Below are 13,820 nucleotides of genomic sequence, written 5' to 3'. Positions count from 1 at the left end.
TGTCTGTATTGAGTAGGTCCCTGGCAGTCGGTACTACCTCTTGTTCTTTTTGTTGAGGTGATTTTTTCTGTCTTGTCATTTTGTCCAGAGGAGAATAGATGAATGAGAGAACAAAATGCTGACCGGGTAACAACATCCCCAGCAAATATACTGTATACAATTCAGAAAAGACCTGAAACCAGGGGAAAAGAAAGGGAAAGAAAGAAAAAAGAAAGAGGGGAAAAAAGAAAAAGAAAGATAAAAACAAAAACAGAACAAAAAAAACAGAATATGATCAAATATGGTCAGGCTGGTGCATAGATCAGTGCCACACACTAGATTTTTGGTGTATTTTGGTCTGTCAGAAGGAAGTGCCTCCCAAAATTTTAAAGAAAGGAAAGCTTACATATGTACAAAAAGAAGGGTTGATACGATGAAGGGATGGAATATGACTGTAAAGATGAAAATTATAAAAAATTTTATAAAACGAATTGATAAGTTTGAAAAAAGAAAGAATAGGATTTAAAAAAAAAAAGTAAATGGGGGGAGAGAATGTGATCAGGCAGGAGACTGAACAAAGCCATACACTAGAGATTTAGGCTATATTTTGATCTGTTAGAAGAAAGTGTATCTCAAAATTTTAAAGAGAGAACAACTTATATATACATGCCAAAAATAAGGATAACTACTATGAAGGGATAGAATATGACTCTAAAAATGAAAAATAAAAATGTTTTTTAAAAAAGGGATTGATAAGATGTTGGTTGAAAATGGGAAAAAGAAAAATTCAAAAAAAAAAGTTAAAAAAAATTAACTTTGAAAGACTAAAGAATCATGGTAAAAAAGCCATGAATTCTATGTGCAGTATTCCGCTAGCGCTGGAGTTCTCCCGTTCTCATTGATTGGTAAACTTGGTCTTGGCTGGCTGTTCGTGGTGATCTTCTGGGGGAGGGGCCTGTTCCCGTGGTTCCCAAATGTCTTTGCCGGAGGTGGAATTGCCCCTCCCTTGTTGGTCTGGGCTAAGTATTCTGCTCGGGTTTGCTCTCAGGAGCTTTTGTTCCCTGCAAACTTTCTGTACAGCTTTGGAGGACGAGAGTGAAAATGGCGGCCTCCCAATCTCCACCCGGAGGAGCCGAGAAATCAGGGCCCGCTCCTCAGTGCGCCCCCAGAGAAAAGCAGTCAATCACTCCCGTCTCCCCGGTCTCTGGCCGCACTCCGTGCTCACCCGGCCTGTGACGGAGCGTTTCTATCTCTGGCACCCAACCCCGTGTGGAGTCTCCAAACCCAGCAGATCCCTGCGGTGCGCTCCCGCGCCGCTCCTCCCGGGGTAGGAAGGGGAGTCTCCCCGGATCTGCCACTTGTTGGGTCTCTGCTGGAGGCACAGTGGCCTGACTGTGTGGCTGATCACAGTTTATGGCAACCCTGAGCTGAGAGCCCGCGCCTCGGCTCTGTCTCTGCAGCCAGCTTCCCCGCTCCAATTCCTGGGAGTTCTGCCGCACTCAGGCACCCCTGGTCTTTTTGTGACTCCGAGGGTCCTGAGACCATACTGTCCCGCGAAGGTTCCACCCCCTGCTTAGCCACTGGAGCGACGTCCCTCAGCGGAACCGACTTCTGAATGTTCTGATTTTGTACTTTGCTGCTCTATCACTCGCCAGAAGCTGCGGTCAGAGGCCCCCTCTCCCGCCCCCCTCCCCCGCCTTCTATCCTCCTGAATATGACCTCAGATTCACTTCTCCACATGTCCTACCTTCCAGAAAGTGGTCGCTTTTCTGTTCATAGAGTTGCTGCTATTCTTTTCTTCGATCTCCTGTTGAGTTCTTAGCTGTTCAGAATGGTTTGATCCCTATTCAGCTGAATTCCTGAGACCAGACGAAATCCAGGTCTCCTACTCCTCCGCCATCTTGCTTCCCCCCCCATCAAAAGACACTATTAAGAAAAAAAAAATACAACCAATGGAATGGAAGAAATTTGCAAATCTTGTATCTGATTAGGGATTGAGATCCAGAAATGTATAAAGAACTCTACAACTCAAACCAACAGAAGCAACCCAATTCAAAAATGAACAAAGGACTTGAATAGACATTTCAAAGAAGACAGACAGCTGGCCAGTAAGCACACGAAAGGATGCCTAACATGAGAACCACAGTGAGATATTACTTCATACCTGTAATTTAAAAATGGAAAATAAAAAGCAGTGAAGATATGGAGAAACTGGTGGGGGCATAAAATGGCACAGCTCCTGTGGAAACCAGTTCATCAGTACTTCAGAAAGTTAGACATGGAACCACCATATAACCCAGCAATTCCACTTCTAGGTGTTTATCCAAGAGTGTGGAAAACAGGGACCCAGACAGATACCAGTGTTCATGGCAGCATTCTTCACCAGAGCCAAAAGATGGAAACAACTCAGGTGACCATGATGAGTGGGTAAACAAGCTGTGGTAGACACATACCATAGAATAGGCACATTCATAGAGACAGAAAAGTAGAACAGAGGGGAGAAGAGGATGGGGAGTTATTTAATGGCTACAGAGTTTATGCTGAGATAATGAAAAAGTTTTGGGTATAGATGTTGGTGATGGTTATATCAACATTGCAGATGTATTTAGTTCCACTGAATTGTGTACTTGCAGATGGTTAAAATGATCCATATTATGTGATACATATTTTACCATAATAAAAACACTTTTTAAAAAAATAGGTTAAGGAAATTTCCCAAAGTCATAGAGCTTACAGGTGGAAAGAGCTGGACTACAAACCCAGGTTCTCCGACTCCAAGGCCTCTTAGAAGTAAGGAGGGTCATTTGTACTTCTCTTGGATATTTCTGAGGATCTACCCAAAGGGAGGAATACTGAAAATGGGAAGTTTCATGTTTTTGTACCTAAAGCAATTTGATGTATCTGTGTGTCTGAGGCCCTAAGATCTTCTTAATCTAGACAGAGGGACGCCTTAGTGGCTCAGTCGGTTAAACGTCTGTGTTCGGCTCAGGTCATGATCCCAGGGACCTGGGATCGAGTCCTGAATCACACTCATTGCTCAGCAGGGAGCCTGCTTCTCCTTCTGCCTGCCCTCCCCCTGCTTGTGTGCACTCTCTCTCTCTGACAAAATCTTTAAAAATAAATAAATGCGTTAGCTACTCATAGTGGTTAAGAGTTGACTTCTGGGAAGATCTGTCACTGTTTAGAAACAAGTGTTTTTGTACAGTGTTAAAAGATAATAATTTCTTTTTTTTAATATTCTAGAGAATATGAGTGGGGGGAGGGGCAAAGGGAGAGAGAGAGAGAGAATCTCAAGAGACTCCCTGCTGAGTGTGGACCACACCCCCCCAGAACGGGGCTCGATCTGACCGTCCATGAGATCATGATCTTAGCCAAAATCACAAGTTGGACGCTTAACCAACTGAGCCACCCAGGCACCCCAGGATGATAATTTCTTAACAGCAATCATTGCCATCATACAAATATAAAATGACCATATGTCAAAGATTTTGATTAACTTATTAATGAGACAACCAGTGAGATGTTACAGTTGGTTCAGTGGAGAATCCAGGAGTACACCCGTATGTAGGCAGTCAGGAATGCTGAAATTGGCAAAACCAGCTTCATGGGACAGGGAGAGAGGGTGAGTTGCACCTCTGTTGAACAAAGCTCACTTTCATATCCACAGACGAGCATCATTTGCATTACTTTCGGTTCCTACAGCTTACAGAATTGAAAAATAGCTGAGAAGCAGTAAGACACAGACTAGCTGGAAGGATACACTGCACAACACCCATTTGTCTGTTTTCACTCATCCCCAAGTCTGTCACAGTTTGGGGGGATTTTTTTGGACAACAGTCGTAGAAGGGAATCTGTGTCTCTATTACCAGTTGATTATTTTCCCAATTAGGAAAATATAATCTAATCTCTAAATTTACCACCAAGTTGCCTTGTTTTGTCAAGGAACTCTTGAACTACAGGCAGTTTTTCTAGACTGCACTTCAGGGTTGGGACAAAAGGTATCCTTGGTCGGGAGCCAGGAATCCTGGTACTGTCTGTAATTTGCTGTGCACTTAAGACAATTGGTTTAACCTCCCTGGGTCTTGGTTTCCTTGAGTAAAAAATGGAGGGTTGGGCCAGATCTTTGACTTTCTGCCTTTTAAAGTTTATATATCATGGTTTTATCCTCTGCTTCTTGAATTCCTGATTCTTCCTGAATTCTGCTAAGGCTCAGAGTGAGACCCAGCCGTTCTCAGGTAGCTGTTTCAGGGACATTGTATTAATATGACAGAAACAGGTAGTGTTCATTTCTTTGGAGAACTAACCCCGTGTTTTGGGCCCTGGCGATTGCTGGCTGCAGTTAACAGTATTCTGTTACACTCCATCCTTCGCTCCTCCATCCCTACCCCACGAGCATTAGAAACCAGCTCTTTGTGAAAATGAACACTTCGTCCATTATCAAGATGAAAGGGTTCCTGTGATCGCTCTGCCTCAAAGTGTAGCTTTTGAACTCATGAGCCGGCACTCACAGGTGTGGTGCATACTTGAAGTTAAGCAGAATACAGAGAATAATAAGTGATAACTAAAATGTTCTGTCTGGAGTAAAGATGATTATAGATCACCTAGGGCATCTGTGATTTGGTAGATTTTCATTGCCCCTACGTTCTGGAGAATTGTTGTTAGTAGCCTTTTTTGTGTTCCTGACCTCTGCTGTTTTCCATTGTTGGTTGGATCCCCTACCAAGAGATGCCATTTGCCACGAGATTTATTCAAAAGGCAAGAAACTTTTTTTTTTTTTTAACACAAAGTTCCTGGGCATTTCCAGAGATGATATACCCCTCTATTCTACCTCCTTACCTCCCCTCTTAATATCTTCCTCTCTCCCTCCTCCCACAGTGATTCTTGGGCCCTTGGGCTGCTTTCATTTAAGTCGTGCTCCTCTGAGAGAGGAAAAGTGGGTGGGAAAGAACACTTGATCGCGTCCCTGGGACAGCTGCTCTGGAAAGCCTAATCCTTTCTCACGAGGAGTTTGTAGCTGTAGAGCGTCTTTTCCTAATAGCCTGGGTGACATCAGCTCCCCTGAGGGAGGGCACTGCAGCGCAGGAGCGTGGTTGTCCTTGTGCTGCAGGGGGGCGCCGGTGAGCAGAGCGAGCACATTGCAGCTTGCCCGGCTGCTGCTTGGCTGCTGCTTGTTTATTTGCGGCCTTCGTGCTGGGGAACTCCTTGGTTATACCCTGACCATCCTGCCTCAGTCCTGAATTAGACTCTGTTAGGACAAGCTGATTGATAACACGGATGAAAGAAGAGCTGGGAGACCTCTCTGAGCAGAGTGAATCACCGAAAAGAACTTCAGCTCCCTCCCACTTTTAGAACAGTTTCATCTTTGAAGTGAAGAAACAGTTGAAGTGGAGTGAGGCTGAGCTAGCTTCTCATTTTTCCATGGCCTGCCTTTTCAACCTCTATTTAATAGCACTTTATTACTTTTAAGAATATGCTTCCAAGTTATTTATAAAGGAAATTTTGGTGCATTGAATGTAATAGTAATATATATTATAGCCTAGGGAAGAATCTTGCATTTTGTTATCTTTTTCTTTTTTTCTTACAAATGTTAAATTTATGTGGCTCCCAACAGTCCTGTGATTGTGGTTGAAGCCCTCTCTCTGGGGCCCTGAGTGGAATTAGGTTGCAGAGGGCACTTTGTTTTCTTCAGCAAAAGGGGCTATGGAGTAAGAACTGGGAGTCTTAGAGGTCTGTGTGAAATATTTCTCTAACTCTATAACTCACTTCCTCCCATTTATACATATTTTGGCTTTAAACATTGTTAAATTCTCCCAGTGACTCGACTCTACGAGGGTTACTATAATTATTATGGTTTTACAGATTGGAAAAACAGATACAAGGGGGTAAAGTAACTTTCTTCAGGGCCAACTGGGAAACCAGAGCCAGGATTGGAGACTGTTATTTATTGACTATTTCACCATGTAATCTTAATCTCATAATTCAGGGAATGACTTTAACATTTTGGACTATATCATTTCATTCATTCTCACATATATTTATATTATGTTATATTAGTAAAAATCATGCCATGTGAAAGTGTATACCCTCCTCTTTCCTCAAATTGACATTGTTTCAAAAGAATTTTCTCACATTACTTAAAAACACTCAGGAAACAATTTTATTGACTGCGTCGTATTTTCGTAGATGGCTGTACCAGTTTCTTAATGTTCCTAACGTTGAGTATTTATATTGGATCTCATTTTTGCTCTGACAGTCATTCTGCAGCAAGTAGCTTTGTTGTCTAAACTGTTGCCTACACAACAGTCATCTGCAGTTCTGATAATGTCCTTAAGGGTAGGTGCCTGCAAGCTGGGACCACTGGGTCTGTGAGTATGAATATTTGGGAGGCTTTCCTGGAAGATTGAATCACTTTATATTTCATAAGCTCGGTGTTTGGGAAGATTTCTTCACTTAAACAGTGATCTTTGTCATTTCTTAAACTAGTTTGCTGGAGTTTAATTTGGTAACCAACAAATGGTATCTTACTCTTACAATGTAAACTTCTTCGCTGCTTGGTGAAACAGTCCTTTTCATGTGACTGTTAGCCATCTGAAGAACCACTGTTTTTGCCCAAGAGAAGGGCACAGAAGAGGAAGACAGGCTCAGCGGGAAGCGCTCGCGGGACAGAGCTCGTGTTATGTTGGGAGAGGTTGAACTTTCTTCATTGTTGCTTGCCTCGCCTTGAGAAGCCCAGCTTGCTTGAATGCTACAGTCTGGGGCAAAGCCAGCGAGTCCTCGGGACCCTGCCACTGTCTTCTGTGGGTACTGAGCCCTCTGGCAGGGGGGAAACCTGGCACTAGAGCTGAGTGCTTGAAAGCTCATGCATAGGACACAGAGGGCTCACCTGTAACCGGGATTTCATGCCTGGAAGGGCATCTTTGTGAGATGATGATGTACTGGTTGGTTGTTTGAGGAATCGAAGTGTGAATTCTCTGAATTCTATTTCTTTACTGTCACTTTGCAGTTCATGTAGGTCCTTGTGGATGATACTTAAAATCCAGTGCTAGCCTATCTTTCCTGCTTAGCTGACACCATTTTCTTGGCTTGAGTTTTTCGTTCTCTAGGCTTAGGTTGTAAGGATGGAGCATTTTGAAGCACAGATTAGTTCTAAGTTTATTGAATTCTTTCTGACACAGTTGCTGTGCCTAAAGCCTGAAGGAAATGGCCATCTTTTATCTTATGAGGTCTAGCTGCATTAGAAATAGCTTTCCCGGGGCGCCTGGGTGGCTCGTTGGTTAAGCATCTGCCTTCCGCTCAGGTCATGACCCCAGGGTCCTGGGATCGAGCCCCGCATCCTGGCTCCCTGCTCAGCGGGGAGCCTGCTTCTTAACTCTCCCTCTTTCTGCCTCTCCGCCTGCTTGTGCTCTCTCTCTCAAATAAATAAAATCTTAAAAAAGAAAAGAAAAGAAAAGAAACAGCTCTCCCCACCGCCACTTCCTCAGTGCTCAAAGCACTAAGTTCACTGCTCTACTTGGAAAGGGATTGGATATCCTGAAGCATTAGTTACATAATTGTGGATTGGCTTTCAGCCATCCAGCTTGACCTCCTCCTGTGATCGTGAATTCCAGGCTGGCAACAGTAATTAGATCTCAGAAAAGCCCCTCATCCAAAAGCGCACCAGGCTAAAGAACCTCACAGCCTCTTCTGTGCATCAGCTGAAGTTTCAGAGCCCTTCATTTTTAGGGTACAGTAGTAACCTTAGGTAGTGCTTTTCTTTCTGTGCATTAATTTAAATATAAGCAATGAGATCTACTTCTGTTCTGCTTTGAGATCTACAGGGAGCTAACCTGGCCATTTGGGTGCCTTTCCACCCTTGCTCAGTGACACTGCTTAGATAGACTGCAAACAGGGCAGCAGGCAGAAAACCTCCCATGCCCACAAGCTACTAAGTAACCCAGTGATAGCTAGATTTAGTAAAACAGGTAAGTGCTGTAAGAAGTTGGAAATATCAGGGAATACTTCCTAGAACCCAGACTTTGAAAGATGAAATGACATTCCAAAGAAATGACTGTGAGAATATATATAACTCAAGACTTACACTTAAGGTACGTCACTTCGCAGTCTGCAAAGGGTTTTCTCTTTAATTCTCTAATCCTCACAAGAACCCTGTAGAGATAGGTAGTGCAAAGTTCAGTGCTGGGCAGAGGGTCTGACAGGCAGCAAGTGGTGGAAAATCTGAGCTGTTGTTTGGTTTCCATCACGTATCTTTCATGATTCAGTCTTGAAGAGGAGCCCCAGAGAGCCCAGCAGACTAAGAGAGCCATTCACCCGGAAGGTTATCATAGCAAGGCTGGTCTATGCAGGGGTCATTTAGGGACACCCAGCCCCCAGGATGTTTCCAGTTATCGTTGGAGTCTAAAATGAGGGCCTAATATTATAAAACACATTCAGGAATCACTTTTGGAAGGAAAGGAGTTAGTGAAAAACAGTTCTTTTAACTTCGTGAGATATCAGAAAGGGAGAATGGTACCAAAAATAAAATACACAGGGGCGCCTGGGTGGCTCAGTCGTTAAGCGCCTGCCTTCAGCTCAGGTCATGATCCCAGGGTCCTGGGATCGAGCCCCGCATCGGGCTCCTTGCTCGGCGGGAAGTCTGCTTCTCCCTCTGCCACTCTCCCTGCTTGTGTTCCTTCTCTCACTGTGTCTCTCTCCATCAAATAAATAAATAAAATCTTTAAAATAAATAAATAAATAAAAATAAAAATAAAAATAAAATACACAATGGCAAGTTTATAATTATTATATGTTGTATATTATAGTAATCATTTCCAGAAGGAAGGATGTATGTAAAAAAAATAAAGATATTTTACAACATTTCATGAGATAGTATAAAAACTGGAAGAGTTATGGCAAAGCTAAAAGAAAAGCAAAACTAGGAATAAGGATGAATAGAGACAAATATTTCATACATTTTTTCAACCTCTATTCATTTTAGGTTTCTGGCTACAGGCTTACATAACATTTTTCTTTCCTCAAACTGGAATTACAGAGAGCAGCAGAAAGGTGGTCTGATAAGGCAGTTGGCGCCTGTTCCTTGTATGTCTAGGCTCAAACCAGGAGTCCGTGCTCCCACAAGTTGTTAGCAACCAGGGCTCTTAGGCAGGTCAAGGAAATAGTCCATTATCATAGGGGTCTCAGACCAGGCTTCATATGCTTTTACTGTAGCACTGGCAGTTATGCTTGTTTTTATTGGAAAATAACCTTTTTGCAAAAGAAGCATTGCTTATACGGGGATCCATCATTTCCAAGTTCTTGCCGCCTGTCAGGAAATGGGACACCTGATGGGACCTGTCTGAAGAGGGAGTTGAAAGCTTTGTGTTCTGTTTATCTGACAGAATCATACAAGGTAATCTATTGCATGTGACCCTTCAGTGTCTGCCCTCTAAAGTTGAGCAGAGCCAGGCATTGTTCTTGGCTTAAGAATATACTGGTTAAAAAAGAAGACAGACAAGGTTGTGCCTTGCTGGAGCTTATGTGCAGTGGGAGGGGTAGACAAACAAGTGAGAATAAATGAACAAGACGGTGCATTATATCACCCTTCAGGGGCTCTTGAAAGACGAAGTCTCTGCCTGAGTTCCACAGATCATGAGATAAATTTTTGTGCCTGAATAAATATATAAAGGTGACTGATCTGTTAAAGTCGGCTGTGCTTCTGTTTGATGTATACTAATGAATTTTCAAACCTTCCAATCTCTGAGAATTTCTAAACACATTTTTCTCTCTTAGGTTGCAGAGAACACATCTTAGAAGATGCAAAACCTGAATCCATCAGTGACACTCCGGACTTAGCCCTACCACCTGAAATGCCAATTTTGATTGATTTCCATGCTCTGAAAGACATCCTTGGGCCCCCGATGTATGAAATGGAGGTGATTATTCTCATTTCTTTTTTGATGGCCTCCAGTTTACTCTGATGGCTGCTTCACAGGTTGGAGGAAAGTTAGAACTGGGTGGTTTGGGAGGCTGAATTTTGTCTGGAGATTGGAAACTTGTTTTCTGCATGGTATTGAATTTTAGTGCCCAGTGTGATAATAAGTAAGTCTTTTGCAGAGAGCCAGAGACTCTGGCCACATCCTCTTCTGGAAACTCGGTCTGATCTTATTCTCTGCCCTCCAGTTCCATTTTAACAACAGTGTCTCTGACTTTCCTCCTTAGAAATTCTATATTCCCATTAATGCCTAAAAAATCCTTAGACTTTTTTGTGCTATCAGAGTCTTGGGGGACAGAGGCAGGGAAACAACCTAAGTATAAAATATCTGAAAACGTGAACCTCGCTTTAACTGCCCTAGTGCAGACCTAGACTGCATCTTTTGGAAATCTGTCGTTTTGTTGTTAATAGCTCCTTGGGTTAAAGCCACGCAGCCCTATTAACATCTTGCTCCCCTAACTGTCCCTCACCACAGAATGTCCAGTCAGAAAGGCCTGAGCCCCAGGACTTAGTTGAGGTAGCTGGATGGAAAAAGGTATTGAGTCTATCTCTGCTGAGGCATTTTGATATATTGCATAGGACTCTTATGTGAGCTAGTATGGGTCAGTGACTAGAAAAAATTTTTGTTATACTACTGAACATAGCATGTTCTTCAGAAGCTTCACCATCACCTCCTATCAGTTTAAGAAAAAAAAATGATTTTCAGAAGAATAAGTCTGATAAATTATACAGAAGATAACCTCTCCCTCTGACATTCAAAATCACTACCAGTAGATGCGGTTTTCCTCAAGTCTTAAAACTGTGGAGAGGAAAAGTAGTCCCGAAACCCATCTTGTTTATCTGTTTAAACTCTGAGCTGGTCATTAAGGCTAATGAGCCTCTCTACAAAACTCTGTTACAAGAATAGAACTTGTTTACTCTCAACAGTAAATCTGGTCTTGAACAGTAGAGTCAGAGGCAGATAGGTTATTTGAATTCTTAAGATGTCATGGATTTAAATTTTGAAGTATTATAAGAAATGGAGCAGAACTTTCCTTGCTTGAGAAAGTGAGCAAAACCTACTTTTCTGTTCTGCAAGAATGCAGTGGTTTTGAGAGTGAAGACGAAAAGAGGTTCTGACTCCTGCATTTCCAATGGGCTTTTTTCTCTAAGCTTTCTGAAACAGTACGTTCCAGAAGTTCTTTGGGAATTTAAACTACAGCAACAGATAACAAAAGATTGATGCGTGTTTCTGTTGCATATACCCCTTCTCTCCCAGTCATTTCTGCTGCTTTTAGGTTTGGAAGCATTGTTGAGATTCTTGGAGCTTTGGCAAAAAAAGGAACCAAAAGAACAGAAATGAGAAATTTTATAAACACTGCTTAACAGCTCTGTTTGATATCGTTGGAGAAACTCATTTTCCTTTAGGCATCTGAGCACTTTTCGCCAACATGAATATGAAAGGTAGAGTCTAATAGCCTTTTGCCTTTTAAAAATAGCATCTTAGAATAGAAGGTCTGGTGTTTGGGAGTTTGGAACATTTTGTTCATCTTTTCCACACTTGAGAGAATTCATTCACCCTGTAGCCTGGGGTTTCTGTCTCAACCTCTAGTGGTCTGATGAACCATCAGCCCCAAGCTGCTTAACCACCCTCGCCCGAGCTTTTGCATCTCTGAGATTAAGATTTATGGAACATTTCTTGTCTTATTGTCCCCGAGGGCCATCAGTATGCTGGGAGTCTTCCATTTTATACCCAGGAAGAAGCTTGAAGAGATTAAATGAGTCCTGCAAATTTCACATAAAGTGCAAATAGTGAAGCCAGTATTCAGACTCAGACCAGCTGATGGCAAGTCCAGTATTCTTTCTGCTCTTCTCCAGTCCCCTGTCCAACCAAGCTAAGGAAGAGAATGAGGGCTTGAATGAAGAAAATGAGGGCTTAGCCTCCCTGCTAAGAAGAGAATGGCTTAAAGTATGGCAGTTTAAAAAAAAAAAAGACATCTGCTCTACGTCAGATTTTTGTTTGTATTCTTACCCAGTGTAGTGCTATGTTTTGGAACGGGAGGGTTTGGCCTGGGGTTCTTGGCCACTTTTTGTGTGTATCTGTTAGGTTTCAGGCACCATGGAAGACCCTCTAACAAGTGACATGTCTTTGAATCCTCAGTCATGGCGTCTTTCCAAGAACAGATGAGGAAACAGGCTTAGAGTGTTTAAATAACTTGCAAGAAGACACAGCTTTTGCCAGAATGGAGATTTGGTTCAAGCCTGACTGCCTCCAGAGCTGTGCTCTGTTTCTCACGTGTGGGGAATGTAGCGCTGGCACACCTGGGGTCTCAGTTCTCACAGAAAATGCGCAGTGGCCAGCCTTCGTCACTCTTCTTCCTGCGATCCTGGGGAAAAAGTCTGGAGAGAGATTGTACTAGGAATGTTGGAGTATGTGTTGAAGTGATCCACAGTGTTGTAAGGCACCTTTTTTTGGTTTAAATGCCTGTATTCTCCATAAAGGTAAAAGTCGAGGGTCTGTCATTTCTTCTAGAAAGAGTTTCATTTGTTCAGTAGATACGTGTTAAAGAGCTGGTGGTAAATACAGTAGTAAACAGGGTATGATCTCTACCTTCATGGTGCTTCCTTTCATAGAGAAAATAAACAAGTTACCATGTAACTGTAAGTTGAGATTGGTGCTGTAGGGAAGACAGGCAGCGCTGAGATTGGAGGGGAGCGGTCACTGCTCCAGCACCATCTGAGACATCGTTTACAGGTAGACTTGGGCTTGTTGATGGTTTACATACGGACAACAAAGGAAACAGTCATTAGAAGGATTCTGGGCTTCTGGTGGGAGCAACAGGATTTTTGTGTGGCAGTGCCATTTACTGTGATGAGAAAGACGGGGATGGTGAACGTGTCAAGTTTGAATTGTCTGAGACATGTGAAAGGAGACGTGGACATGCAGTCCTGTGGCCCAGAGGAGAGGTCCAGGATGGAGGCATGAGTTACAGAGTCGTCAGAAGGTAGAGAATATGTCAAGTCCCAGAAATGTTGAGGTCACCAGAGGAAAAAGTATACACAGAAAGAGCCAGTAGCCTAGAGGCAGGCCCTGAAGAACGCCAACACTTGGGGTCATGGAGAGGAAGAGGAGCCTGCAAAAAGAGAGCGAAAGTTAGAAGTAACAAGCAGGCAGGTAAGAGGGAAAGGGGTTTTATGCTGCCATGAGAACTGGAGGAGACCCTCCAGAAGGAGGGAATGGCCAAATGTGTTTGCTGTTTGTGTATTCGTGTTGATAGCATGGAGGTCAGTGACCTTGGGAGAGGGGAGTGGCGGGCATGGGAGATTTGGGAGTGTGTGGAAGAAAGAACGGGAGGTGAGGGAACACTGAATGTGGAGGCTCCGCCTTTCAGAACTTGGCTGTGAAGGATTGCAGAGAAATGAGGTGGCCACAGGGAGACTGTTTGCAAGTGGAGGCCTGTGTGCTGATCACAGCAAGCCGGTAGAGAGAGCAGGACGGATGTAGCTGGAGGGACAGTGGGAACAGTCTTTGGGCACGTGAGATGGTGTGGGACCCACAGTGCGAGGGGACGAAATCGTGTGCAACCGAGGATGCCCTCTGTGGGGCATAATGAGGAAAGGGGCGAGAAGAGTGGGTTATTTACAAGAAAATGATAATGATGGAACAAAGTCTTGTTCTTCTCACTGGAAGAGAAGTGAAGCCAGGACAGAGCAGGTGCAGAATGTGAAGGTGGCAGCATCGATGGTCTTGAAGACAAGGGAACTAGAGAGAGAAGAAAATGATCTGGGCTGGGAGCATTCAAATTCTGATTTCAGAGGTGGTGGGATTTCTGCTGGTGATAAGGACCTGGAAGAGAGTGGCTGAGGTATGGTGAGGAAGCCGTTGTTGGGATCG

At 43.4% G+C, this 13,820-nt stretch overlaps 1 protein-coding gene across 1 annotated transcript in view; it reads left to right on the top strand.

Annotated features, from left to right (window-relative positions):
• Window positions 1-13,820, top strand: part of LONP2 (lon peptidase 2, peroxisomal) — a 119,619-nt gene that overhangs the window by 95,545 nt on the left and 10,254 nt on the right. Inside the window, exon 12 of the mRNA XM_025852359.2 lies at window positions 9,745-9,887. Coding sequence (XP_025708144.1) covers window positions 9,745-9,887 — 143 coding nt within the window. The remainder of the gene's footprint in view (window positions 1-9,744; window positions 9,888-13,820) is intronic.

Source organism: Callorhinus ursinus, unplaced genomic scaffold (assembly GCF_003265705.2).
Source record: "Callorhinus ursinus isolate GAN/ISIS: 27379988/994484 unplaced genomic scaffold, GSC_fseal_2.0 scaffold56, whole genome shotgun sequence".
NCBI lineage: Eukaryota > Metazoa > Chordata > Mammalia > Carnivora > Otariidae > Callorhinus > Callorhinus ursinus.
Note: the sequence above shows the minus strand (reverse complement) of the source record. Positions and strands in the feature narration are given on the sequence as shown.